This window comes from Mucor mucedo (assembly GCF_025094135.1).
Source record: "Mucor mucedo strain NRRL 3635 chromosome Unknown EV154scaffold_60, whole genome shotgun sequence".
Classification (NCBI taxonomy): domain Eukaryota; kingdom Fungi; phylum Mucoromycota; class Mucoromycetes; order Mucorales; family Mucoraceae; genus Mucor; species Mucor mucedo.
This window is the reverse complement of record NW_026252344.1, coordinates 60,829-84,192: the sequence shown is the minus strand read 5'-3', so window position 1 is coordinate 84,192 and position 23,364 is coordinate 60,829. Positions and strand designations below refer to the sequence as shown.

Sequence of the window (23,364 nt, the reverse complement as noted above, 5' to 3'; positions counted from 1 at the left end):
TGGGTCTATTGTCTGACCTACATGTGAGGCAGGGGTGGGCGCAATTCGACCCAAAATAAATAAATATAAAAGCTCATAATTTAACATTGCAATTTCTTTTTTTCTCTTCACTACACCATCTTTACTTAAAAATGCGTTTCTCTGCTACCATTGCTTTTGCTGCCACCTTTGTTGCCTCTGCTCTCGCTTGTGCTGATGCCAAGTCCGTTTCTGCTGTCGCTTACCTTACCTCAACCACCACCAATGCTACTGGTATCGTTCGCTTCACCCAAGAACGTAAGAATGCCCCCACCGTTGTCTCTTACAACATCACCGGTTTAGCTCCTGGACAACACGGCTTCCATATTCATCAATTTGGAGATCTTTCCGGCGGTACGTAAATCATGATTTTGTAAGACATAGCATACTGACGTAGATTAATTAGGTTGTCTTACCTTCGGTCCTCATTTCAACCCTTTCAATGAGACTCACGGTGGTCCCGATGCTGAACATAGACACGTTGGTGACTTTGGTAACATCAGCGCTGATGCTGACGGTAATGCTTTATTCAACCTTACCAGCGAATCCATCAAGTTATATGGCCGCAACTCCGTTATCGGGTAAGCCCTTTTTTTTTTTCATATAAAATGTATTCCGGGTAACTAATTTTTTTTTGAAAAAAAAGTCGCGGTATCGTTGTTCATGTCGGTGAAGATGATCTTGGTTTAGGTGGTTCTCCTTTATCCAACACCACTGGTAACGCTGGTGACCGTGCTGCTTGTGGTATCATTGGCTGTAAGTTATATAACTAATCACATACAACATGATCTAAAGCTAATTTCATTATCTTTTTTTGATAAAATAGACTCTTCCACTTAAATTGTATATATATTCCCTCACTCTACATATTTTGTTACATTACCATTTACATACTGAAATAAATAAAAGAAACAAACTTAATTCTATTAATACTTTGCAGCATCATCAATGTGACATTTATTTATTTAAATGGATTATTTACATTTGTAGACACATACGAGGGGCTCATATTTGTGTTACCAAAAACTGGGGTGATCGGATGCGGGGGAACAGTACTATCACTGGTCGACAAATGTTGTGCTGCAGGCATAACGGGCGAATCATTTCCTAGCGGGAAATCTGATATAGAAGCAGCTGGAGTCAAATTGTTTGGGATGTTTGGCAAATGATTTTGTTGGTTCTCGTGCGAGTCTGAATTATTATCTGCTGGAGCTTCGTACACGGGAGGAGGAGGTTCACTACTACCGTGATAAGTCGTAGTAAATGAAGGCAGGTTTGCTCCATCAGATGAGGCCAAAACCGCTTCGATTATTCTACGGCGTTCATTATATAATGCCACCTTTGTCGAATCGAGCGCTTCATTCAATCTACCAAGAGCAGTAGTTGCATATTGTAGATATTGCTTTACCCAAGTAAGCGAATTTTGAATATTTCGATAGGCAGTAGCCAACATGCCAAAACATTGGGTTGTTTTTGCTAATGAGATGTATAAGGATAATGTAACTGATTTATCTTATTTATTATTCACCTTTCCATGATATATCGACATAGGTCAAGGTGATCTGCATCTGTAACAATGGATTGTTTGTAACAACGTCTAATGTTTGAGGATAAGGGATTTCAGGTAACACAGTTCTTGCTATATTCAATAGCCTTTGAATTTCCCAAACTCTTCGTTTTGCCGCTATAAAATCTCGATGAATATTGAAATATGATCACAATGACTCTTTCTTACCATCCAAGTAAGCTATTTGTTCTTCATCAATAATGGGCCCACCAAAAATTTCAAAAGGCACGTAGTTAACCACAGTATCCAATAGCCGGATCACCTTTTTAGTGTCCACCAGACAGGTTCCTAGCGCCTTTTCCGCTTCTATAAACCGCCCTCGATCCCTGTTTGCCTGTAAAATGTCAACTACAAAGCAACTCAGTTTAAAACTCCACTTACCAATAAGCGCTGCTCTTTGTAATTTGCTAATTCTGCTTTTAAACGAGGTTCCAAAGGGAACATTGGATCATCTAATGTAAAAATCTATCACAATTTTAATAAGTTGGCTTATTTTCTAAAATAAAAATAAACTAACCTGTTCTAATAATGTATCATACTGATATTTTATTTCTTCAAAATGTGATTTTTGTTGCGACAGCTCTTGTTCCTAGTATATGAATTAGAGTTTTGTTTCTCGTTTTCCATAAATAGTAAAGTTTACTTTGGATTTTGTCGTCTCATATTTCGTCTCAAGTACATCCAGATCTCGCCTTGCTCGTTGCTCATTTTCAAAGGCAAGATGGTATTTTGCTTCTTCCTTTGCAACGAGTTCCTTTTTCTTACCGGACAATGTCGCTGCTGCTGATCGGAAGGATAAATGTTTCATTTTACGCACATCTTGAAATTCTTTCTTACTACCGCATGTTTAGTTTACATTAAACACATTAACTTTTTTTTTTAAAAATACTTACGAATAGTCTTCGAGTGAGGCTACTTCTGATTTTTTTATACGAATCTCTTCGACGAGTCGATCGAGTTCGGTCTTAAGTAGCAAGAGTTCATTGTCTAAATGTGCTTCTTTTCTTAATTCTGCTGATAGCTGTTTGTAGTACGAAGCTTGGTCTTGTATACACTGTACAAGCGACATGGTTTTAGATAAAGAGGAAGTTTTTTTGTTTTTTTTTAGTCAATAAAATACACTGTTCAAGTCCCGAATTCATGGTTTTATTGTTAATGAAGATACACCAACTAGTTCTTTTCCTTCCAAAAACTCCAAGGATGCATTACCACCAGTGGAAACATGAGAGAATTGGCTTCTACTAGCCCATCTAGTAGCAATTGCAGCTGTATCTATCTTACATGATTAATGTTCAAAATGTGCATTATTTTTTTTTCTTGTGATTCTAACCTCCTCCACCAATGATACTCGTTGCACCTTTTTCTGTAGCCTGAATTATCGAGTTTAAAATCGCCTTTGTTCCCTTTGAAAAATTATCTTCAAACTCAAATACTCCCGGCGAGCCATTCCAGAACACTGTTTTACAATTCAATATCTCATCATGAAACAGCTGACATGACTTCTGACCACAATCTAAGCCCATCATATCGTCAGGAATATGGTCGGTTGAGTAACCAAGGACAGATGGAATCTTGTTAAAATCAGAAGCAGTAACAAAATCAATAGGTAACACCATTTTCACATTTTTTTCTTTTGCTCGATTCATTAAGCTTGTTGCCAGTTCTTCACAGTCACTTCTGGAATCATACAACGAATTACCAATCTTCATGTTGTTACAGGTTTTTAAAAATGTAAATGACAATCCACCACACAGAATCAATACGTTGACTTTATCCAACATTTTTTCAATCAATTGGATCTTATCGGATACTTTAGCCCCACCTAAAATAGCTATAAACGGTCGTTCAGGTGTCTCCATCATCTTGCATAATGATTCTAGTTCCTTTTGCATCAGTAAACCTGCTGCTTTTTGTTCCAGCTGAATACCCACAATAGACGAATAGGTTTTATTCGAGATTCTAAATGCATCATTAATGTAAATATCGGCTAGCTGACTTAAACTGGAGCGGAACATTTTAATCGAATCTTCATCTTCTTTGGCCCTTCGTCCTTGCTCGTCTTTAGGACGATATCCTTCTTCTTCAACATGAAATTTGAGATTTTCTAATAGAAGCACATCACCTTCATTTGAGTCGTAGCATGTTCGTTTGACATCTTCTCCTATGCAGTCATTTAAGAATCGCACTCGTTGCTTCGGTAATAGAATTTGAAGGTAGGCAGCAATAGGTGCTAATGAATATTCTTCTATCATCTTTCCGTCTGGTTTACCAAGGTGAGATATTATTATCACTGTATGCGCTTTTTGATCAAGGACATACTGTATTGTGGGTAGCGCTTGTAAAATTCTGTCATTGTCTAATATGACGCCATCCTTGATAGGGACGTTGAAATCGGTCCTGGTGGGATATAAGTCATTGTTTAATCATCATTAGGTTTCCTACCTGATAAGTATCCGTTTTCCTTCTAATGACAAGTCTCGAGCAAGCAATACATTGGGAAGCATTTTAAAAGAATATTTATTGAGTAAAATAAACAGAAAAGAAAAAATTAATGCTTAGAATGTTCGATTATTTATTAACAGGCATTAGTAGCGAGGGGTATTATTTTAAAAAGAATTTACATTTTTTCCTTTCTTTTTCAATGGTCTTGCATGTTTCGCTTTCTTTCTTGACATATCAAAAATGTCTACGGGTGGTGTTGGTGGTAATATGTATTCAGTTTTCGCTCGTCTTTTGCCAACCAATTGTCGTTCTTCTTCTTGTCGTAATGCCTTTTCGAGCTTAATTTTCTGAACTCTTATGTCATTCTTTTCTCGTCGTATCTTAGTCGCTTCTGCATTTGCTTCTTCGCTTCGCTTCCTTTTTAAATTATTTCTCCACTCTGGCAATCTCAGCATCTGTTCATAACGGGAAGGATTCGCCTTTTCTATAATCTGTTTTTTAGGGCGACGTTGTTGTTGGGAGTTGATGATCGAGAGCCACTGCCTTGATTTAATTTCTTCTTGATCATATAGGGTATTTAGTGGTGTCAAGTTTTCTGTTGCTCGTTTTTCGGTCAAAAGGTCTGTACCTAGATATCGTGCATATTCTTGAATAGTAACACCTAAACAGTAAAGGGCTGATAGATCCATTCGAGGAAATTTAGAATAACTCGGAAAATCAAGTGCTTTCATATTAATTGCTTCCAATAGTTTCTAACCATGAAAAAAAAAATCAATATTCCCACACAAGGACACCCTTGTATTCATATACACTTACGATAAATGTAAAATCCTTCTCGTCATCAAATAGATCTATATGATAAATATGTTGTTTAGTTCCTTGAGTTCTTTTACATTTCGCTTGATCGCTTCTTACATACGTTTATACTGTTCATGAAACCCAGTTAATCGAATGGGTGCGAGTATGTTCTGTTTAGAATTTGGCATTCTGTTTCCTGGACTGGGAAGTCTCGTCATGTTGGTAAATCAGGAAAAAACAATTGACAACTTGGAAAAAAAAGTTTTTTTTTCCCTGATAATTATCAAACTAGTTTAGCCAATGAAAATTCCTGTCACTCTAAAATCCTAATCTTTTAATTTTATGTTTGTCTCAGGATTTGATTCAAATTAATTTATATCAATCCCACTCAAAAAGCTTTGGTTGATTTAAGTGAATACATTCCTTCCAACATTATAAAAAGAGACTCAATAATAGCTATTTAAAAAACCAGACCAGCACATAGTCAAAGTGCATGTTGTGCGCCTTACCTATTATAGTTCAAACTCAGTAATGTCCTTTTTCTCTAAAAAAAAAAAAAAAAAGATGAACTTTGAATTCTGTTTCTCATTCAATCTTATATAAATCGCGTCCATGTCTCATCAAAGTGGCATTCAAGGTAATTTAAAGAAAGCATATTGCCATTTTATTTATTAAATTTATCACACAGTTTCTGAGGAACTTTCCAAACTTTTTGCTGATGCCGTATCCAGCGGAAGTTCTCGCATCATTCGTGTCTCTATCGAACATGGTAAGTTTAAACTTTTGACAAGCATAACGTTACTCATCTTACTAAATAGAGTCTCTTGTTCCCAACGGCACCTTGGCTGTTAAGGATGGATTCGAAGAAGGTAAACAATATGCATACAAATAATGGTTTTGTTTGGTACTCATCCTGCGCAAAGACTATAAGAATAATATCGAACAATATCTCGATACAACCACACCGGCATATATCTTTGTCCGACTGGATGAAAAGACTTCCACCAACGAATACAAGTGGTTGTTCCTTTGTTATGTACCCGATCATGCCAAAGTCCGCGATAAAATGTTGTACGCTTCTACCAGAGCCACTTTGACAAGGGAATTGGGTGATTATAGATTTGTAGATAGTATTTATGGAACTGAGAAGGTAAGCAGCTTTAAAAGAATAGAAGGGATATGTTTTAACATCAGTACACAGTCAGAGTTTACTTGGGAAGGATACAAGAAACATCTTGCTCATAAAGCTGCAGAAGCCCCTTTAACTAGACGTGAGCAAGAGTTGGTAGAGGTAAAGGCCGCAGAGGCTCAAACTGTTTCCGATTATCAAGGTACTACCACACGCAAGTCATTTACTCCAGGAATTGCTTTTCCTTTAACAGAAAAGGCTGTCGAGGCTCTTTCTCATCTTGCTAAGGAGGATCGCTCCTTCAATTTTGTTTCGTTGGTGAGTTTGGGAAATGGTCAATTTGAAATGAAACGATGACTTATTTGTAAAATGCAGCATTTGGATAACGAAAAGATCGATTTAGATAAAACCGCACAGGTGTCTACAAATGAGTTAAAATCAACTATTACAGATAATGCCCCACGCTTTACTTTTTATGTTTATAAAAGTAGTGCATCCGAAAAGGAATCACTTGGTATGATCAGCATAATACGTTTTGTTTAGTTACTCACCTTCATATAGTCTTTATTTACACATGTCCCTCTTCATCTAAAATTAGAGAACGCATGTTGTATTCATCTTCAAAGGCAGGTGTTATAACAGCAGCAGAAAGTGAAGCTTCTATCAAAATTGTCAAAAAGGTAGAAAATAAATTGAAATTCAGTCTGTTTGTACTTACAATTATTCTAGTTTGAAACAAGTGATTTAAGTGATTTAACTGCAGATTATTTCGCAGAGGAGTTAGATACAGCTCAAGAAAGCAGTACAGTCGGCGAACGTATCCAACTATTGGGCGGTAGCAAAGGTGGATTTAAAAGACCCGTAGCTCCCGGAAGAAGAAGACCCACACACGCCTAAGAATAAAAAATCACACGCCTTCCCCAGTTGAATTTTTCTTTTTTTGGCATTTAATAAAAAAAAGCCATCCAACCAAATGTCAATAGGGTAACACGCGGCCAATTTTTATTAAACATTCCAGCAAAAACATATGCGCAAAATATGCTATTACATTGGCTGACAATGATGAAATAAAGGGAGACACTACTGAGAAACTAAGCCCCGCACTTGCTTGCTCAATTTTACTTACTGTATATTTTATCCTCTTCTTTTCTCTCTCTCTTTTCTTTTTTTCTACTCTTTTTATTTTATTTTTTATTTTCTACAGTATTGAATGCCACAAACATATCATTTAGATATAGCAGAATATCCAGTATCTTCACTTGTAAAAATTGTATCCGACTTGATTATTTCCATTATCGAGACCAACGACAAATTGATCATCACCAATGACCCATCAGCAGTAACGCATTTTCATTCCCGTGCAGTACCTAACATTGGCATCTATCCCTACCTCACGCGTATTTTGAAATTTGCCTCCTTTTCAAACGAGGTCTTATTATCGTTGTTGATGTATTTTGATCGTATTGCCAAATTAAAAAAGACGAGATATGCCGTAAATTCCTTGACGGTACATAGATTATTAATTACCAGGTAATAACAACAAATTAAGTGTACTCCTTGTATTCATCATCTTGTTAGTATTGTAGTAGCATCTAAATTTACTTCAGATGTGTTCTATCCAAATACAAGATATGCCAAGGTACTAACAATAACAAACAAAATTTAAACATCCATTGATATGATTTTAAAAATACTAATAGGTGGGAGGGTTACCCTTATGCGAATTAAATCAGCTGGAGCTCGAGTTTCTTTTCTTATGCAACTTTGATTTGCACATCAAGCTGGAAGATATGCAGGCCTATGGAGATCAGCTATTGATGCACGCTCACAAACAACAACGCACGTTGTTAGAAAATATCACATCACCACCGCTATCGCCTCATTGCCGCTCCCTAACTATAAAAAGAAAAAGGCAAGATGATGACCATCATACAACAAAGATTCAAAAGTCAGAGGCCCGGCTAGATAAAGCTTTAATACCGCTAACAAAATCAACTATATGTACCAAAATTTATTCTTCTCGTCATCATTTAGATACAATGCTATCTTCTTATACCCATGATTGCTAGAGTATATACCCACTTCTCCTTTTTATTACTGCTTACATTAGCGCATCTCCCACACCCCCCTTTTTTTAATCCGTCGTGCCATAAAAATAAATATGATTGGATATAACCTTATTGTTATTGTGTGTCTTCTCATCTTGAGGATTATCTTATCGTACCTTATCATCGGTTTAAACTGATTTGAGGAGACCACTCTTACTCGTCCCCGTTACACGATAAAAGATCCCTTTTTTTCTGACGAGTCATCTTAAGGAGCAATCTTTCCGTTCCGAATAGATGCTTTTATTTGTTACTGTCCTTACATTATGACGATTCGCACTTACTATTACTTTTTCATATGCTATAGTCGCATATGTTTTATTAAAATCACATTGAATACTCTGATTTTCAGATAAAACTTATAGGGATTAATGCCCATATCTGGTAAAAATACAATGTCAGTGTAATGTTGTACAGCTATTGTGGGGACATATGAGGGATTTGGGTTTGTCCACGTTGTCATTTACTTTCTCAGGCACAGGCACAGGCACAGAAAATAGCTCATCGAGGTCATTTTATTTAACTTTAAATATTTGTTTGTGATATACCTCTTGCGGATAAGATATCCAGGTTTTTATTTTATAACAAACACAAGAATATGCCTGGGTTTTACAATCGTGTTCCGAATGATGCCTGTTTCATAATTTATGAACACTCTCAGATGTCAAAATTGTATAATAATATACATCTAATACCAGCACTGATACGTTATGGCTCCTTGGTTAATTTAACAAATAGGTCACAGAAGTTTTTTTTAAAAAAATAAGCCGGCATACTTGATATTGTATTCAAATTTAATAAAAGACAACAGTATTATACAGTTTGAGACATGCCAGTCAATGTGAATGTAGTTATATTATCATCGTCATTTAATATCTGAACCGCCATTCCACATCCTCATATTCGTTTCGTAATAATGTAATATAATTAATAAGTTCATGGGATATACCAAGAACTAAATGAGACATTTATATCCAAAACAGAGCGCAAGAAAGATGATAACACATTTGCCCCACCAGTCAAGCTGCAATAACATGTAAGCCTTGAGTTTGCTATTTTCAAGATTTTATATCACTTTTTTGTTTAGTCACAAGCCCTAATTTAAAACAAATTAAAAGCTTATTGATATATAAATGATATCATAATTTTTATTTATGTAATAAAGTAAGAGTTTTGATTGCAATTTCGTTGAGCAAATACAGCCTGTCAGGATGAGATAATTCTTTATTTATTAAAAAGGAATGGCGCCTCAGATAGCCTTAACTGAGTTAAATACAAATCATTCTCATAATAAATTGATTCGTGGTTATAAAAAGGGTTCTCGACGTTAACCGTGTGTTCTTATTTACAGATCTAATAAGATTGCATTCAAACTATATATGATAGTGTTAATGATATTGTCTCTTTGCACAACCTGGTTAAAAGCTTTGTATATAATCCCATTTATAATATTAGACAACATCTAATACTTCTAGTTAACTCATCAAATATGCTTCGTCTTCAAACATTTAGTCGTCTGAGGTAAAATTTTATAAATGATGCACTACACAATAAGTTTTTCAGACTAAATCATTTTGCTCTTCAAACCGTATAACCCGTTGATAGGGCGGAAAAATAAGCGGTTCTAGATGTAATTGGTTAAAGAAAAAAAAGAAAATAAGTACTTAGATTGTGTTTCTGTTTGCCGTTTTGATCTGGAAATTTTGATTTCCATGAGCCATTCTTGCTTATCTTTCAAAGCAGCGCATAAATAGTTCCGAAAATTGAGAAAAATGGCAACAAAAGGACAACGAATAATATGTTATGCAGATGTATATGACAGCGATCATCCTGTTAATTGTTCTGCTCATTGTATGCTCATACTATAATGACACCTTGATAAATATTACTTAAATGCCCCAAGACAAGGCTATATATTTAATATCCAATATTTATTTATTAGACATTTCAAAAAAGAAAAAAAAATTAAAGTTTCGATGCCTTTTGTTCCATTTTGGCAGCGGCTTGTAGATCATGCTTACGTTTTCTGGCCACCATCAAAGCAGCGCCTGCTCTAGAATTGGTAGGTCTATCCAACTGATCTGAGATCCACTGACCAGTTTCGATCAGTGCATCCAAATCTACACCTGTCTTTAACCCCATGCCGTGAAGCATATAGACAACATCTTCGGTCGCGACGTTGCCCTTGGCACCGGGAGCATAAGGGCAGCCACCAAGGCCGGCGACAGAGCTATCAACAACACGAATACCATATTCCAAAGCCTTTAAAATGTTAGCTAAAGCTTGACCATAGGTATCGTGACAATGCACCGCCACAGCTTCAGCAGGCACAACTTTCAAAACATGTTCTAATAGCGTTGCCATGGAACCCGCGGTACCGACACCGATGGTGTCACCTAAACTAATTTCATAACAGCCAGCGTCATATAATTCTTTAGCCATTTCAGCCACCTTTTCGGGCTTAACGGTACCTTCATAAGGACATCCTAAAACACAAGACAGATAGCTATTTCAAAAATAATTAGTAATTGTTGAGATCGTTTTTCTTGTCTTTTTTTTTTTACCCTCTGACTCGTAAATTTTGATCGAGTGCGGCTTTTAATACTTGTTTGGCACGATCAAGTGATTCTTGGGTGGAACAATTTGTGTTTTTTAAATTAAATGATTCGGTGACAGCAGTAAATAAAGCCACCTCCTCGGCACCTGCAGCAATTGCACCCTCTAAACCCTTCATGTTGGGGGTTAAAACGGGATAATAGACGCCGGGCTTTTTCTTGATGGAAGTCAAAACTTGCTTATTATCACCCATCTATTTAATTATTTTTTATGGTAAGTTGGGGGAAAACGGAGGGAGGGTATTACATAATGCCTAGCTTACTTGAGGCACCCACTTTGGGCTGACAAAACTAGTGGTTTCAACGACAGGTAGACCATTGTTTGCTAATCTCTCGATTAATTCGATCTTGACTTTTGCAGGTACGAGTATTTTTTCGTTCTGAAGCCCATCCCTGGGTCCAACCTCGACTAATTTCACAAAATCTTTAGAGTAAGTTGACAGAGCCTGGCTGTAATGGCGTTGCACAGCGGACGTCTTTGAAAGGGGTATTTTTTTAATTGTTGGGTGCCAAATAAATTAGTAAATGGAAATTACCTGTTTTTTGAAAGCAGCTGTAGCTCTTGGTACAATGGCTGAATAAAGACCCATATTTATTACTATTATTATCGAACAACAAGGGAGGAAAAGAGAAAGAAAAATATTACAGAATACAGGTATAACACTGGTTGGAATTATCTCACGGTCATGTGTTCATGCCCACGGTTAAACCAATCATTAGACCGATCAATAGTAAGCTTACTAGACTCATACAACAGTTCAAAAGCTGGAAGACTTCACGTCTCTTTGTGACGCCATCTTGTTTTTGGATCACGTAAAACCAAGCACCTACCCACCACAATGGGAAAATTACAAAGCCAAATAAAAATAAAAAAACGTCGACCAGTGATTCCTTAGGCGGCGAAGGAGGAGTGGGGAGTGGCGTTATTGGCTCAGGAGAGCCCATATCGATAGAACTGTGACCCGTCTCCTGTCCAGCAAGAGATGTGGGTGGGTTGGCTACCAGTGAGCTGCTGATATGTATACTGCTATCTAATAGTGTCGCTGTGGTTCCTGTTGGCATCTCTATAATCAATACAGGCTGATCTACCGTAGGATGGCTACTTTGACCATTATTACTATCCGTAGCTGGCTGTTCGGTCTTTTCGGAATCTAATCCTCTGTATGAGCGCATTAGTTCCCACTTTTCATTGAGGATTTTGTTACTGCCAGATTTTAGAATGTTGTCAGCACGGGCCATACTAGAAAGGATGTCGGCTAATGTCTGCCGTTTATTGGTAGTACGAATGGTGGACCATCTTCGAGTGATTTTTCCCGAACGTGGTTGGAGTATCTTTTGATCGAAAAATACGACAGGATAAGTGTGCCTTCTTTTTTTACAGATCGGTGATAGTCTCTTTCTGGTCTCTCGTCTTTTAGCAATTTCTTTTGGAAACAATAATATGTCATCGCAGCTACCATTGTTATGTGTATAATAGTAGCGACATAATGGCCATTCGCCTTGGGATAAATTCACTGTATTTCTGCGGCCCAGCATAATTATTTAATGGGGGAAAAAACAAGAAAAGGAAAGAAAGGAACAAAAAAGGTTTATTATTCGCAGCATTCCCCTTATTTATCCATGGTTGACAACTTATCTCTAAGCCAATAAATCATCCTCAATTGGGTGTCGAAGTCTGATTTCTTTTTCCATCATCAGACTAACCAATTCATTCTTTTCGGATTGTTTCATTGTCTTTTCAAACGCTTGAATTCCAATAAGATAAAGTTCTGCATAATTGTATTGAGTCAAAAGTGTATCACGTTTTTTGATCTTTTGATTTTTTTTTTTTACCTTTTGACCAAGGACATTCACGAATCGACCTATAAAACAAGTTGTAGGCTCTCTCTGTATTTCCTTGCTGTGCTTCGAATTGAATATAGAACTTCCACAGAATGATGGAGGATTTCGTCCTACTTTTTATGTCAATTACCCTGTGTGAGTGTTTAATCTTATTCTCGCTTTTACCTTGTATCTGACACGGCTCTTTCAAAGAAATCCCGCACTGAGTTTACTTGAAATGGTTTGTATCTATGTAATTCACTATAAATAGCAGACAGCCATAAAATCACGTTCGAATCTCTAAAAATATGCAGATTCCTTTAGTTAGGCATATACTTTATGATACACTTTTAATCCCTCCTGACTTACTGTTTAAGTGTTCTATTCAAAAGTTGATGTACCCTATTATGAATCTTTGTTTTAGATTCATTCCAAATATAAAACGACAAAAAGATGGTATTGTTGGGAAACAGTTTTAACGCACGTTCCATCGCATCACGCAAAATAGTTGGTCTATACCCTCCCACATCCCTGTTAGTTGAATGTCGGTAGAGTAGTGCAGCATATTCAATCCAAATGATTTCGGACTCATATCCTCGCTCTGCTTGACGTGCCTTAATATAATCAAGCGCATGCTCATAAATTAAACATGCACTCTCTAGACCGCTTGATAAGTATTCAAATAAGCCTGCACATCCGACACTGTAAAATGCTGCTTTTCTCTCCGTATCAGATTCTGATAAAGTGGACAACTGGGCTAACTGTTGAGAGAAATACTTTTTTTTTTTGCATGTTAGTCAACTCCTATATTTAGGGGCTCCTTAATTTTTTTTTACCTCTCTTGTTTTTAAGATTGAAAGTGTGGTGGGTGGTGGCGCATCTTCATCTAAAAATAATTTTTTTAGATATTTTTGGGAACGAATGCATGATTTGTTTACTTTACTGTATGGCTTATTATCTGACATCGAAGTTAGAATTTTCAGTGCTTCGTTAGGACGATTGTTTTCCATTTCAAGCTTTGCAAACATAAAATATAACAAGGGTACAGCCATTCGATCACATTCTGGAAATGTATGACACACGGCCAATGCAGTCAAATAGACTTTTCGAGCCTAAATAGTATATCATTAAATAAGTATACTTCTCTCCGACTTTTTACGTGTACAATCATAATTACTTCATCTATTCTATCGTGACTTTTCTCTAATTGCGCAAAGGCATTCCACAGAGTGAGACTGGTTCGCTGATCCTTCAACCAACTCTTTGCCAATCGGCGACCCCTTAATAAATGACATCAGTCTTGTTTCATCACTCTTAATTCTTTAAATAACTTACAATTTATATCCACAGCTTGATTCAAATGATAGATAGCAAATCCTCAAATGCTCGGATTTCTCGATAGATAACAATTGTTCAAACGCATTTCTATGAAAACAGCCTTTGTTTAGTTTACTGCAATCCCAATATAAATAAACAAAGGAAAAAAAAAGTGCTACGAACCTGGTAAATTCTTCATCTGGTTTGTTGTGGATAAATTCTTTTCCTGAAGATTTGAACCATGTGCCTGATTTAGCAAACATTTCAGATAGCCCAACGGGAAAAGAATTTGGTATATAATAAGGGTTGGTGATTTCAATGGTTTGTTCGGGATTCATTGGCACACCAGACACATACCATACCAAATGCTTCATTGAACTTCCCTTGGCCGGCCAGAAATGATCCAAAGTCAAATCATTATGTGTAAATGTATCAGTGAAAAAATGTGTATTTGTTCCGACATCGGGCGGTGTGTAGGGTAGTCCTAAAAAGACTAGGATACTATAAATCAAGCTGTAACGGGCACCCGTGGTTGTAATATTGAACAAAAACGGCTTGATATCATCTGAAAGCGTGATACGATATGGATCTTCGTCTACGTTATCATCATCCACTTGGCTCATGCGAAGCGGTAAACGATCATTGTTTTCACTTGTTTTTTCCAAATTATACCAGTCATGTAGTGTCATTATCTCGTCTTGCTCATCGTAAGCCTTCTTTTCAAAAACAGGTTCAGGAATATCCTCTCCATTATTACTAGCACGGTAGTACTCTTGCCACCCAAGAGCTCCTGCTTCACCAAATCGAAGTACTTCATTATCCCAGAAATCTGCAAATGCGTTCAGTTTATCCTCATATCTGCTCGATGTCATATTGAATAGCTGAGGCTGATATAAATTGAATTCGACAGACGCTTGGATCACTGCAAATGCTCTCTCCTGGTATCCACATTGTTTCATAAACAAGCAAGCTCTTAAAAGTATATAGACCATCAATGACTCGATATTCTCTCGTGTTTCCTCGTCTGGATGGCGCGTTGCATGTCTACCTAAAGTTGCTAAAGCATCCTCAAATACCTGTACACACTGTGTAAAGGAAAAACTGGCAAAGTTGGTTTGTCGTAAGTTGATATATTCAGACCAAAGCTTAATGGAATCCGGATTCTGCTTTAACATCTTGTCCCACTCTCTTAACAATTTAAGAGTCTCCCAGGTTTCAGCACCACAGTTTAAATAAGCAAGTATTAAATCTTGATCGTAAGGTATGTTCTCGAGTGCCTTTTCGAAAATGCTCAATTTGACCTCGTTTAAACTCGTCTTATTGGCTTTGGAAGAAGTAGGGTCCAGTCCTGCTGCTGCTTCATCTTGGAATCGAATAAAATCTAACCAAAGCTGTGGATTTCTAGGCTCTTTGTCCAGTCTTCTATTAAATTCGATTGTACGCTGTCTAATTTGATCGTTAAAACTTTCTCCCTCTTCTTCAGATTCTTCGTATTCTTCATGATCTATCTTTTTCACTCTATTTCCTTCCAGTGATCGATAATCTACATTGCTGGTGATAAATGATTCGGCATCGTTGGCCTGAGCTTTAGAGGTGGTATCATCAAATTGGATAAATCCCGAATGGGTTGCAAAAGGATCTGTATCGGTACTGTGCTTTTTGGGTTTGATGCGAATTCTTTTCAAAGATGTGTCCAATTCCTTCCACGCATAATTCGAATCTGTATAACGTTGTTTTTTCTAGTATGCTGTATAGTTAGTATCTCTCACATTTAATTGTCAATCAACAGCCTATTTACCCTTCCGGATCCCCCATCTGTAATTGTTACCGTTCCAGATTTAACAACAGACTTATCAATTCGTTGGTTAGATGGTAATCCCAAAACCCTTCCGCCTCCTGATCTTTTGTAAATAGGCACATCATAACTATGATTGCCACCATATTTTAAATTGTCTTTATCTCCTCTTCTATCCATTACAAACGTCACTCCCGTGCTCAAAGTACCACTGCAAAAAAAAGAGGAGAAGCTTCAGTTTAAAGTTATCATCAACTTTTGTAAAATCTTACGTATGGACTATTTCGGGAGAAGGTGTTCTTTTCGAACGAGAGGACCTCTATTCATTACATTAGTTTCGATCGCTTTTCTGTAGTTGGTGTTTTCTTACCTCATGTCGAGAGGATCGTTCCCGGGAGCGATGGCGGCGATGACGAGGTGATCGTGATCGACGAGAAGAGCGTTCATAACGACTACTGGGTGAACGAGATCTCTTTCTGCGGTTGGGCGAACGGGATCGTCTTTTATGAGTAGGTGAACGGGATCGCTCTCTACGACTTGATTTATGACTAGGTGATCTCTCACGTCGAGTCTTTCTTTCATCTTTGTCTGCAGAGTTGTTAATTATTTTTTTATGATTGTATTGAATTGAGGAAATACCTTTATCTGTTGTAAAGTCGGGCGCACTAGAGAAAGAGGGAATGGGTATCGTTGCTTTGAAATCTGGTGCAGAGTTAAAAGAGGGTGCTTTCACTAAAGCCTGTTTAAGCAAAAAAATAATAAAAATAGCGTTATTATCATGCTAAATTGGTCAATTTTCTTCATACCTTGTTATTGTACGGATCCATTTGGATTGAAAAGTCTAAAAGTAAATGAGCGAAAGTTCAACTTGCAAGCAGGTGTATCTTTATTTTGAAGAGTCAGAGGTGAACCAACTCCGCTGGCCACCCAAAAAAGCACTTTCTTGATTTTAGCGCTGACTTTTTTTTTCTACAAGGCTCACGTCAGCGACTATCAGTGTGTCATTAAGGTTATTAACTAACAAAAATAATTCTAGGGGCGACATCAGCAACTTTCATCAGTGTAAAGGCGGTAACATTGGTACGGAAAAGCGTGTCATACCTAGGCACAACTTGCTTTAGAATATACGCAGATAAATTGTTTGTGTAATAAATTAGGAAATAAAAACTTGAGTATCAGCATACACATGCACACTGCTTCACAATTATGCCTTAAATTTCATAATTTTTTATAAGATATTGCATAATTGGGTTAAATGATGTACAGCATCACATTTGAGTTATGATTTACCGACGGGACAGTTAAAAAACTTAACGAATATAAGAGAAAGAACCTTAATAGTAATATTTCCTTCTATGGATTAGCTCGACACTGAGAGCATAGAACAGCCATTATTATAAATAAGTAATTCATTTACAATTGATGTAATTATTCGACTGATAAGAGCGTGATAAAAATTGTGTATGAATGAATAGCCGCCTATTGTCTGCAATTAAGCATGTAAACACCACTAAGAAGCTATATATTCATTGTATTTAAGGAAATGGTCCACATAATGGTGTCCTTCCGTAATTTAACAATGCATCTTTAAAAAGTTATTGTTACACAATGCCTTATAATGAAAGTGTTTCAGGACAATAAATGTTTCAGGAAAATAAGAGTTCCTGATCCATTGTTATAGGACAGACTTATTTCATCAAACATAAAACGGGAAACGAGGTACATATATACCCAAAATATTGGAAGACTGACACCACACAACTCTCAGTAGTAGTTGTTTAACATAATAAGGATGAATGTTAAAGTATAGTTTCATGCATACATTCCAGAGGGTATTTACGTTATTTTTTTGTGTAGCGCAGCTATCCCTTTTATGCAAAATTGATTATCTCATCATGACATAAACCAGTTCTTGTTTATCATTTTTTCTTTGTATCTCAAGCAAATACTAAAACGCGAAAAGGATATGTGTTCTGATGTTCGTGATATTACAGCAGCGGCTAGTTACCGCAATATGGTGGGAGTTTTAAGATGTGTTTTCAGACGCAGGTTACATATCATTTAATATAAGTTTTGTTCAACTGAATTAACACAAACAAATTGTTAAACCTTTTCCCAAAAACCGTGGTCGAAAATGTGTTCCGGTTGAATGCAACTTCTTAAAAAATGGGATCGGCGACAAGATAACATTTTTTTGTAAGTTTTTCACTTTCAGAATGTTTGAAAGATTGAGTATCGCCAGTGCTTTAGAAGCATATACACTTGCGGTAAATAAAGGGGTGACTAAGGCGTCCCTCAAAGAAGAACTTACATTCCTAAGCGAATCGTTGATGATTCCCTAAAAAAAGCAGCAAAGCTTCAAAAAACCGTCTGGGAAACTGGAAGGTAACTACATACGCATGTAATAGGGCAACTTATATGGGTCCTTCTAGATGATAATACATTTTTTATCGATACATTTTCCTCCTAACTTAGCAATATACCCATTTAATGATAACAGATATATGCTTCTTTCGTTTGTAGACTATACATGGAAAATTAATTGATTATTTAATCCGTCGCTGATTGAAATGTTATTCTAAGCGTGCGCGAATAGTTCATGAAAATATTTGATTTTGTTTCATTTATCAAATGTATGAACCTTTGGAGCTCAATACAGCTATAAAAATAAGTATTCGATTGATACATGATTATATCATGTAAGAAATAGTACTGTTTTCCTTTAAACGCATTTTTTATTCCAGCAATTCAAAAGTTCACAATGGCTGGCAAATCTTTATATCCAAAGTTCTGTTATTTAAGATATGATGTTAATTTATAACTTTTAAACAGGCAATGAATGATACCAATTTATCTTCCCGTAACAGTACGTACGGTTTGTCAAGATTGATTATGTGGAGATGCAAAACTCTAGTAACTGACTAAAGACAAACAAAGAAAAGTTGTAAAATACCTTTTTTGACAATGTGTCAAAACCAAGAAACATTGACGAAGGGCGTAAAATAAACAGCTATGAATATCGGAGGCTGGTTCCGACAATGTTAGAATTTGTATTAGAGTTCAAGCACAGCTGCGCCAAGCTTCTTCGTGTTGGCTATACTTGGTGTCGTATTTGGGTACAATTCACTTAAGAATAATTAAGCAAATCGTTTAAATAAGTAAACTATGAAATTAAAACAACCTTTGATGTTGCATATCAGCATACGCTTGTATACTGCTATACAACTTCTCCTACTTCGAGTACATACTTCTATATTAAAGATTGCATGATTGGCCTAAATACGATATACGAATGACAGTTGGATACATAATGCTATACCACTGAGTTACGATATCACCGATCGAGAAGAGAAACTTCTCAGATCAAATCAATAATTATAAGAAAGAGAAACTTAATATTAATAGTTCTCTCAATGGATTAGCTACCCAGAGAGAGAATAGAACAGCTATTAATTTATAAATGATTCATTTACTTATATATTGATATAATTATTCTGCTGATAAAGAGTATAAAGAAATAGTGTATAAATTAATGGATACCTAGCTTCTACAACCAAATACACAAATATCGATAAGACATTTTATATTTGGGATCGTAATTTATTCATTACAAAGATAATGAATAAATGATCAACTATTATGTTCTATTGCCAATTACACTTGACAAACAAGTATGCATCTTTTACAGTAACCGTTGCATGATCTGATAAATAAGTGTCTCGTAATACTAAGGATTTATTAGAATACTCGTGCTCCCTATCCACTGATATGGGACAACGTTAACTGGAAACAGTTCGAACGAGTACTATTCATTTAACCTATAGCGGGAAACAAAGTAGACATCTATTCCAAAACCAGAAAGGTTGACTCATCATTAAAACTCAGGAGAGTTGTGCAATATAAAAAGGATCAATTATTTCATAGCAGCAGAGTTCTTTTAGTCTATTTTTACCTCTAATAAAAATATACTTTTATCTCATTACTTTTCTATGTAATATTTTGTCAAATACCACACTTGGATATAGATGTAAAAAACATAGATGTAAAAAACAAAAACGATAGTAACAAAATATAAAAAAAATGGACACCTCCTTATTCATTTAACTTTATGTAAACTCTTGCATTATTTATTGGCTGAGTCGGGGTGACACACAGGTATGTGCGACGACAAAAAAACCTTATGAGTGGATAAGATAATAATAAGCTTTTTGACGTCGCTTTTTCACTTTTTCTTTTTTAGAAACATGACTACTTTGAATCAGATAGAATACATTATCGGAATAGGTTAGTGGTGATATCGAATTAGCATAGACAAGTCATAACAATTTATACAATAGACATAGGAAGTACCACTTCATGGGTCTCGATTGCTCACGTAAACGACCCATTAAATATTATAACCGTTTCATCCTGGTATTTTACATTATATTACGTTTATAAAAAATTCTAAGAGCATAACATAGGAAAGATTTGAAGAAACTCCCTCAAAGTAGTCGGCGTCGAAAAGTTAATTATCGACAATCGTATTCTCAAGAATTAAATGATCAAGAATCTTATTCCCAAGAATTTAATCAACGAGAAAATCGTTCTCGAGAATTTCTTTCTTCAATTATGTATCAAAAAAATGAAAATGATACCCCATTATGCGGTATCGCACTTGAAGATATCGATGATATAGGTGTTTACGTTTCTAACATCTGTCAGTATCTTGTTGATATAGATGCTTCAAATGTAAAACCTGGCCATCTGATGGATGGTTTGACCACAAAAAAAGTGTTTACAGATTTTTTGAAATATTTTGTTCAACTTGCCCTGAAAAGATTGCAGGTTCATGACAAACTTATTAAAAATTTTCACTTCAAGGAATTTGTTAACGAAGAGTTTATTGATGAAGACATCGAAACAATTTGCTACTGCCTCGTTTGTCCAACTGATCGCCAGGAATTTATGAAAGATTGCTTTATCAAGGCAGGAATTATCGAGGAATCTGAAGCTGAACATCGGCTTTTATTTACAACCAGAGTAGCCGCTACTTCTCACTGTCAACTATCTAGAGAGAGACACGTAACTAGGATAAAAAACAACGAAAATTATCTTTTTTGTGATGTAGATGATATCTCTGTCGGAATAGCAAAAATGCATGCAGCCTCCACTGAATCATTTAGTTCGATTACAGCAATTTCTGACAGTCTTATGCAAGGCCCAATAAATTTGGAAACCGAATTTAGAGATTACTTGACAGAAAATATGACTTATTTCAATTTAAATCCATCACTGATTTCCCAATTCGTCGATAATTTCTCTGAGAAAGTTAAGGCAATATTTATTTAATTTGCATTTTGTTTAAATTTTTTTAACCCAACTCTTTGTTCTAACAGTATACATACAACGATATGCGCGCTGCAGAAACGGTCGTTATCTCACAAAATGATACCAGTGGAAAGCTCATCGAATTTACTTACGAAGATTTAGAAAAGATTGTCTTCAACAAATGTTTTAAAAGCGTAGCTGAGTACATAATAAATGCTGATGAAACTGACCATCAATACAGGCTGTATCTCTCTGGAAAATATAGAAGTGAGACATACACACATCTTGTGGACAAATACGATGGGGAAATACAGTTCTGTGCTATCAATTATAAGCCTTTACTGGATGCAATTTCCTCGGGCGCAGTTTCTTCAATTTTAATCACTCCCGTATCATCACAAACTCCTTACTTTAACAGCGAACAAGTGTTCACATCAAAAAAAATCTTGGAAAATCCCACTAAGAATGTTAACAGAAATGATGCTTACGACTTTATTGTCGGAATTGGTTCGTAATTTCTAAAAAAAACTTAGGATTCGATTTAGTTTTCTAATCTTCGCCATCTTTTTTGTAGATTTTGGTGCCACCTTTTCTGGGTGCTCTTATGTCCAACTTAAAGATAAGCGTGGAAATACTATCACTGAAAAAACTATCAAGACCATAAAGGAAAATTGGTACTATGAAACTCAAGAGTTTTTTAAATTCAAAGAAGACTTTAATCAATATTTTTAGGCCTGGAGGCAATCTATCTAAGTCCGGAAAACCCCAACCTTGTTAATGTACGATAAGAAGATGAGGCCAAAGTATTGGGGCGAAGAAGCAAGAATTCAAGCCAGGCGTTATGAAAACCTCAACCTTTTGCGAAATTTTAAATTGTTTTCATGTCCTGAATATTTAAAAAACTCTTATGACCACACCAATGAACTGGAAAAACTGAGAAAACAAGGAAGATTTACTGAAGCAAAAGACTCGAAAAACGAAGTTCATGCAATCAAATTTATTGCTGATTACCTCAAGCTTTTCAAAAATCATATCATTGAGCACATCGTTACCAAAGAAATGGACGAATTTTTTTTTTTATAACAGGTCAAAGCTCTTAAAAAAGTACAAGATACGTTATGTGATTACTGTACCTGTTATGTGGAATTCAATGGACCGTGACATCATGATACAAGCTGCAATTGAAGCTACAATAAATACAAAAGATGAAGTTGACCAGCTTCTTGAAATCAGTGGGCCCGAAGCAGCAGCATTATTTTGTGAGAAGAGATTCACCGAATATTTTAACAGGGTGGAAGAGACAATGGACGATATGAACTTTATTGTATGTGATGCTGGTGGAAGTAATGTAGATCTAGTTACTTTTAATTCACAGCTGAACAAGAAAGATAGCGATACATCTACAACAGACCCGATGATTTGTCAAATTGGCGACGGTATTGGTGATACTTGCGGCTCAACTTATCTTGACGTAAGATTTAAAGATTATCTAGCTGATTTTTATAGCAAGTTTGGAGTGAATATAGACAGAGAAAATGTTCCTCTTGACGATGTCATGCGTGATTTTGTAGCAAATCACAAGGTAACAGGTACTTAATTATGTGAACATAGCTCTTCCCAACTAATTTTAAAATGATATTTAGCTTGATTTTATGCCTAATTTTCAAGGCGACAGTTGTTACGACATCAATTTGCCTGGAAAGGGGATTATAAACCTTACTAGAGATTCTACCTACAGAATGGCTAATGGGAATAAGACGCTGAAAATGAGGAATCAAGATATGAAAGAGAAAATATTTGATCCTATTGTTAATCGTATTTTTGACCTCATCGATGATCAGTTAGACCAGGCAGATAAAATAGGCTGCAGAATTGACGCAATTTTAATGGTCGGTGGCTTTTCCCAATCCAGATACCTGCAGCAACGCATCAAAGACCAGTATAAGGGTGTTTGTCATGTCAGCGTTCCCTTCGAAGGGGTTAAGGCTATATCCCATGGCGCTGTTTCTTACGCTTTAAATCCCTGTATGATACCGAGAAGATGCACCGGACAATCCATTGGGTTAGAGGTGCAAGCACCTTTTATCAGAAGCTTAACGAATTTGAATGAAAGGAGAGTAAAAGACCCCGACGGGGACGAAAATTTTGAAAAAGATCGCATAGAGTATTTTGTAACAAGAGATCAAACATCAGAGGGCGAGCGGCGGCCGGTATATAAGAAGGATGTATATGTTGTATACCCTAACAGTGCAGTTATAGGTACTTATAATAATAATTGGAAACAATCCCTCAAAGCCAGCTGATTTTTATATTAGCGATATTCTCTTGTAACTCTGAAGACGATGCCAACAGTACATACATGACTAAAAATCATGCTAAAGTAGCGGAAGCCAATGTTGTTATGCCATATATTGATGGTATAAATGGAAGAAGAATTTGTTTTACAG

At 36.2% G+C, this 23,364-nt stretch overlaps 11 protein-coding genes across 11 annotated transcripts; 5 read left to right on the top strand and 6 right to left on the bottom strand.

The window, feature by feature from the left end:
* Positions 1 to 78: 78 nt before the first annotated feature.
* Positions 79 to 936, top strand: EV154DRAFT_466158 (copper/zinc superoxide dismutase). The gene is made up of 4 exons (XM_051597718.1): positions 79 to 372; positions 425 to 599; positions 665 to 774; positions 845 to 936. The coding sequence occupies exons 1-4, from the start codon at positions 132 to 134 to the stop codon at positions 856 to 858; spliced, it is 540 nt and encodes a 179-aa protein (XP_051456497.1). The 5' UTR covers positions 79 to 131; the 3' UTR covers positions 859 to 936.
* Positions 717 to 2,553, bottom strand: EV154DRAFT_262411 (uncharacterized protein). Its single transcript, XM_051594663.1, has 7 exons — positions 2,479 to 2,553; positions 2,229 to 2,421; positions 2,103 to 2,174; positions 1,967 to 2,050; positions 1,754 to 1,919; positions 1,547 to 1,702; positions 717 to 1,494 (listed from the first exon to the last, which is right to left on the bottom strand). The coding sequence occupies exons 2-7, from the start codon at positions 2,391 to 2,393 to the stop codon at positions 980 to 982; spliced, it is 1,158 nt and encodes a 385-aa protein (XP_051456496.1). The 5' UTR covers positions 2,394 to 2,421; positions 2,479 to 2,553; the 3' UTR covers positions 717 to 979.
* Positions 2,554 to 2,723: 170 nt separating this feature from the next.
* Positions 2,724 to 4,089, bottom strand: EV154DRAFT_591025 (3-phosphoglycerate kinase; the record flags this gene model as incomplete). The annotated part of the gene is made up of 3 exons (XM_051606892.1): positions 2,724 to 2,857; positions 2,916 to 3,982; positions 4,028 to 4,089. 3 exons carry the CDS (start codon positions 4,087 to 4,089, stop codon positions 2,724 to 2,726), a joined length of 1,263 nt encoding a protein of 420 aa, XP_051456495.1.
* A 53-nt stretch (positions 4,090 to 4,142) lies between these two features.
* Positions 4,143 to 5,098, bottom strand: EV154DRAFT_552521 (uncharacterized protein). The gene is made up of 3 exons (XM_051605061.1): positions 4,947 to 5,098; positions 4,844 to 4,878; positions 4,143 to 4,779 (listed from the first exon to the last, which is right to left on the bottom strand). Exons 1-3 carry the CDS (start codon positions 5,041 to 5,043, stop codon positions 4,192 to 4,194), a joined length of 720 nt encoding a protein of 239 aa, XP_051456494.1. The 5' UTR covers positions 5,044 to 5,098; the 3' UTR covers positions 4,143 to 4,191.
* Positions 5,099 to 5,412: 314 nt separating this feature from the next.
* On the top strand, positions 5,413 to 7,067 carry EV154DRAFT_512404 (uncharacterized protein). The gene is made up of 8 exons (XM_051601913.1): positions 5,413 to 5,462; positions 5,514 to 5,594; positions 5,644 to 5,694; positions 5,749 to 5,975; positions 6,027 to 6,272; positions 6,330 to 6,468; positions 6,516 to 6,634; positions 6,684 to 7,067. The coding sequence occupies exons 1-8, from the start codon at positions 5,438 to 5,440 to the stop codon at positions 6,849 to 6,851; spliced, it is 1,056 nt and encodes a 351-aa protein (XP_051456493.1). The 5' UTR covers positions 5,413 to 5,437; the 3' UTR covers positions 6,852 to 7,067.
* EV154DRAFT_512400 (cyclin-domain-containing protein) lies at positions 7,068 to 8,335 on the top strand. Its single transcript, XM_051601912.1, has 3 exons — positions 7,068 to 7,484; positions 7,533 to 7,593; positions 7,655 to 8,335. The coding sequence occupies exons 1-3, from the start codon at positions 7,165 to 7,167 to the stop codon at positions 8,021 to 8,023; spliced, it is 750 nt and encodes a 249-aa protein (XP_051456492.1). The 5' UTR covers positions 7,068 to 7,164; the 3' UTR covers positions 8,024 to 8,335.
* Positions 8,336 to 9,888: 1,553 nt separating this feature from the next.
* EV154DRAFT_262249 (uncharacterized protein) lies at positions 9,889 to 11,310 on the bottom strand. The gene is made up of 3 exons (XM_051594661.1): positions 11,211 to 11,310; positions 10,624 to 11,150; positions 9,889 to 10,565 (listed from the first exon to the last, which is right to left on the bottom strand). Exons 2-3 carry the CDS (start codon positions 10,866 to 10,868, stop codon positions 10,025 to 10,027), a joined length of 786 nt encoding a protein of 261 aa, XP_051456491.1. The 5' UTR covers positions 10,869 to 11,150; positions 11,211 to 11,310; the 3' UTR covers positions 9,889 to 10,024.
* On the bottom strand, positions 11,212 to 12,702 carry EV154DRAFT_262263 (uncharacterized protein). Its single transcript, XM_051594662.1, has 3 exons — positions 12,682 to 12,702; positions 12,508 to 12,626; positions 11,212 to 12,443 (listed from the first exon to the last, which is right to left on the bottom strand). Exon 3 carries the CDS (start codon positions 12,208 to 12,210, stop codon positions 11,359 to 11,361), a length of 852 nt encoding a protein of 283 aa, XP_051456490.1. The 5' UTR covers positions 12,211 to 12,443; positions 12,508 to 12,626; positions 12,682 to 12,702; the 3' UTR covers positions 11,212 to 11,358.
* EV154DRAFT_482500 (NRDE-2, necessary for RNA interference-domain-containing protein) lies at positions 12,313 to 16,434 on the bottom strand (the record flags this gene model as incomplete). Its single annotated transcript, XM_051598501.1, has 14 exons — positions 12,313 to 12,443; positions 12,508 to 12,626; positions 12,682 to 12,795; positions 12,865 to 13,271; positions 13,332 to 13,381; positions 13,439 to 13,607; positions 13,655 to 13,775; positions 13,831 to 13,947; positions 13,996 to 15,551; positions 15,611 to 15,818; positions 15,880 to 15,926; positions 15,978 to 16,195; positions 16,247 to 16,346; positions 16,414 to 16,434. 14 exons carry the CDS (start codon positions 16,432 to 16,434, stop codon positions 12,313 to 12,315), a joined length of 3,378 nt encoding a protein of 1,125 aa, XP_051456489.1.
* Positions 16,435 to 19,985: 3,551 nt separating this feature from the next.
* On the top strand, positions 19,986 to 21,956 carry EV154DRAFT_262177 (uncharacterized protein). Its single transcript, XM_051594660.1, has 4 exons — positions 19,986 to 20,020; positions 20,076 to 20,923; positions 20,986 to 21,424; positions 21,492 to 21,956. Exons 2-4 carry the CDS (start codon positions 20,219 to 20,221, stop codon positions 21,647 to 21,649), a joined length of 1,302 nt encoding a protein of 433 aa, XP_051456488.1. The 5' UTR covers positions 19,986 to 20,020; positions 20,076 to 20,218; the 3' UTR covers positions 21,650 to 21,956.
* Positions 21,903 to 23,220, top strand: EV154DRAFT_422635 (uncharacterized protein; the record flags this gene model as incomplete). The annotated part of the gene is made up of 2 exons (XM_051596097.1): positions 21,903 to 22,499; positions 22,561 to 23,220. 2 exons carry the CDS (start codon positions 21,903 to 21,905, stop codon positions 23,218 to 23,220), a joined length of 1,257 nt encoding a protein of 418 aa, XP_051456487.1.
* Between the last annotated feature and the right edge of the window lie 144 nt (positions 23,221 to 23,364).

Coding starts and splice junctions, on each gene's coding strand:
- EV154DRAFT_262411 (XM_051594663.1), bottom strand. CDS start 2,393: ATGAAACATTTATCCTTCCGATCAGCAGCAGCGACATTGTCCGGTAAG. Junction 2,051..2,102: donor ATGATACATTATTAGAACAG/GTTAGTTTATTT, acceptor AAATTGTGATAG/ATTTTTACATTAGATGATCC. Junction 1,703..1,753: donor ACAAATAGCTTACTTGGATG/GTAAGAAAGAGT, acceptor GAGATTTTATAG/CGGCAAAACGAAGAGTTTGG.
- EV154DRAFT_512400 (XM_051601912.1), top strand. CDS start 7,165: ATGCCACAAACATATCATTTAGATATAGCAGAATATCCAGTATCTTCA. Junction 7,485..7,532: donor CATAGATTATTAATTACCAG/GTAATAACAACA, acceptor TCATCTTGTTAG/TATTGTAGTAGCATCTAAAT. Junction 7,594..7,654: donor CAAATACAAGATATGCCAAG/GTACTAACAATA, acceptor AAATACTAATAG/GTGGGAGGGTTACCCTTATG.
- EV154DRAFT_466158 (XM_051597718.1), top strand. CDS start 132: ATGCGTTTCTCTGCTACCATTGCTTTTGCTGCCACCTTTGTTGCCTCT. Junction 373..424: donor ATTTGGAGATCTTTCCGGCG/GTACGTAAATCA, acceptor TAGATTAATTAG/GTTGTCTTACCTTCGGTCCT. Junction 600..664: donor GGCCGCAACTCCGTTATCGG/GTAAGCCCTTTT, acceptor TTGAAAAAAAAG/TCGCGGTATCGTTGTTCATG.
- EV154DRAFT_262249 (XM_051594661.1), bottom strand. CDS start 10,868: ATGGGTGATAATAAGCAAGTTTTGACTTCCATCAAGAAAAAGCCCGGC. Junction 10,566..10,623: donor CAAAATTTACGAGTCAGAGG/GTAAAAAAAAAA, acceptor TTTTTGAAATAG/CTATCTGTCTTGTGTTTTAG.
- EV154DRAFT_262177 (XM_051594660.1), top strand. CDS start 20,219: ATGTATCAAAAAAATGAAAATGATACCCCATTATGCGGTATCGCACTT. Junction 20,924..20,985: donor ATTTCTCTGAGAAAGTTAAG/GCAATATTTATT, acceptor TTGTTCTAACAG/TATACATACAACGATATGCG. Junction 21,425..21,491: donor CGACTTTATTGTCGGAATTG/GTTCGTAATTTC, acceptor TCTTTTTTGTAG/ATTTTGGTGCCACCTTTTCT.
- EV154DRAFT_262263 (XM_051594662.1), bottom strand. CDS start 12,210: ATGCTGGGCCGCAGAAATACAGTGAATTTATCCCAAGGCGAATGGCCA.
- EV154DRAFT_512404 (XM_051601913.1), top strand. CDS start 5,438: ATGTCTCATCAAAGTGGCATTCAAG. Junction 5,595..5,643: donor TCGTGTCTCTATCGAACATG/GTAAGTTTAAAC, acceptor CTTACTAAATAG/AGTCTCTTGTTCCCAACGGC. Junction 5,695..5,748: donor TAAGGATGGATTCGAAGAAG/GTAAACAATATG, acceptor TCCTGCGCAAAG/ACTATAAGAATAATATCGAA.
- EV154DRAFT_552521 (XM_051605061.1), bottom strand. CDS start 5,043: ATGACGAGACTTCCCAGTCCAGGAAACAGAATGCCAAATTCTAAACAG. Junction 4,879..4,946: donor GTTTCATGAACAGTATAAAC/GTATGTAAGAAG, acceptor TTTATCATATAG/ATCTATTTGATGACGAGAAG. Junction 4,780..4,843: donor AGAAGGATTTTACATTTATC/GTAAGTGTATAT, acceptor TTTCATGGTTAG/AAACTATTGGAAGCAATTAA.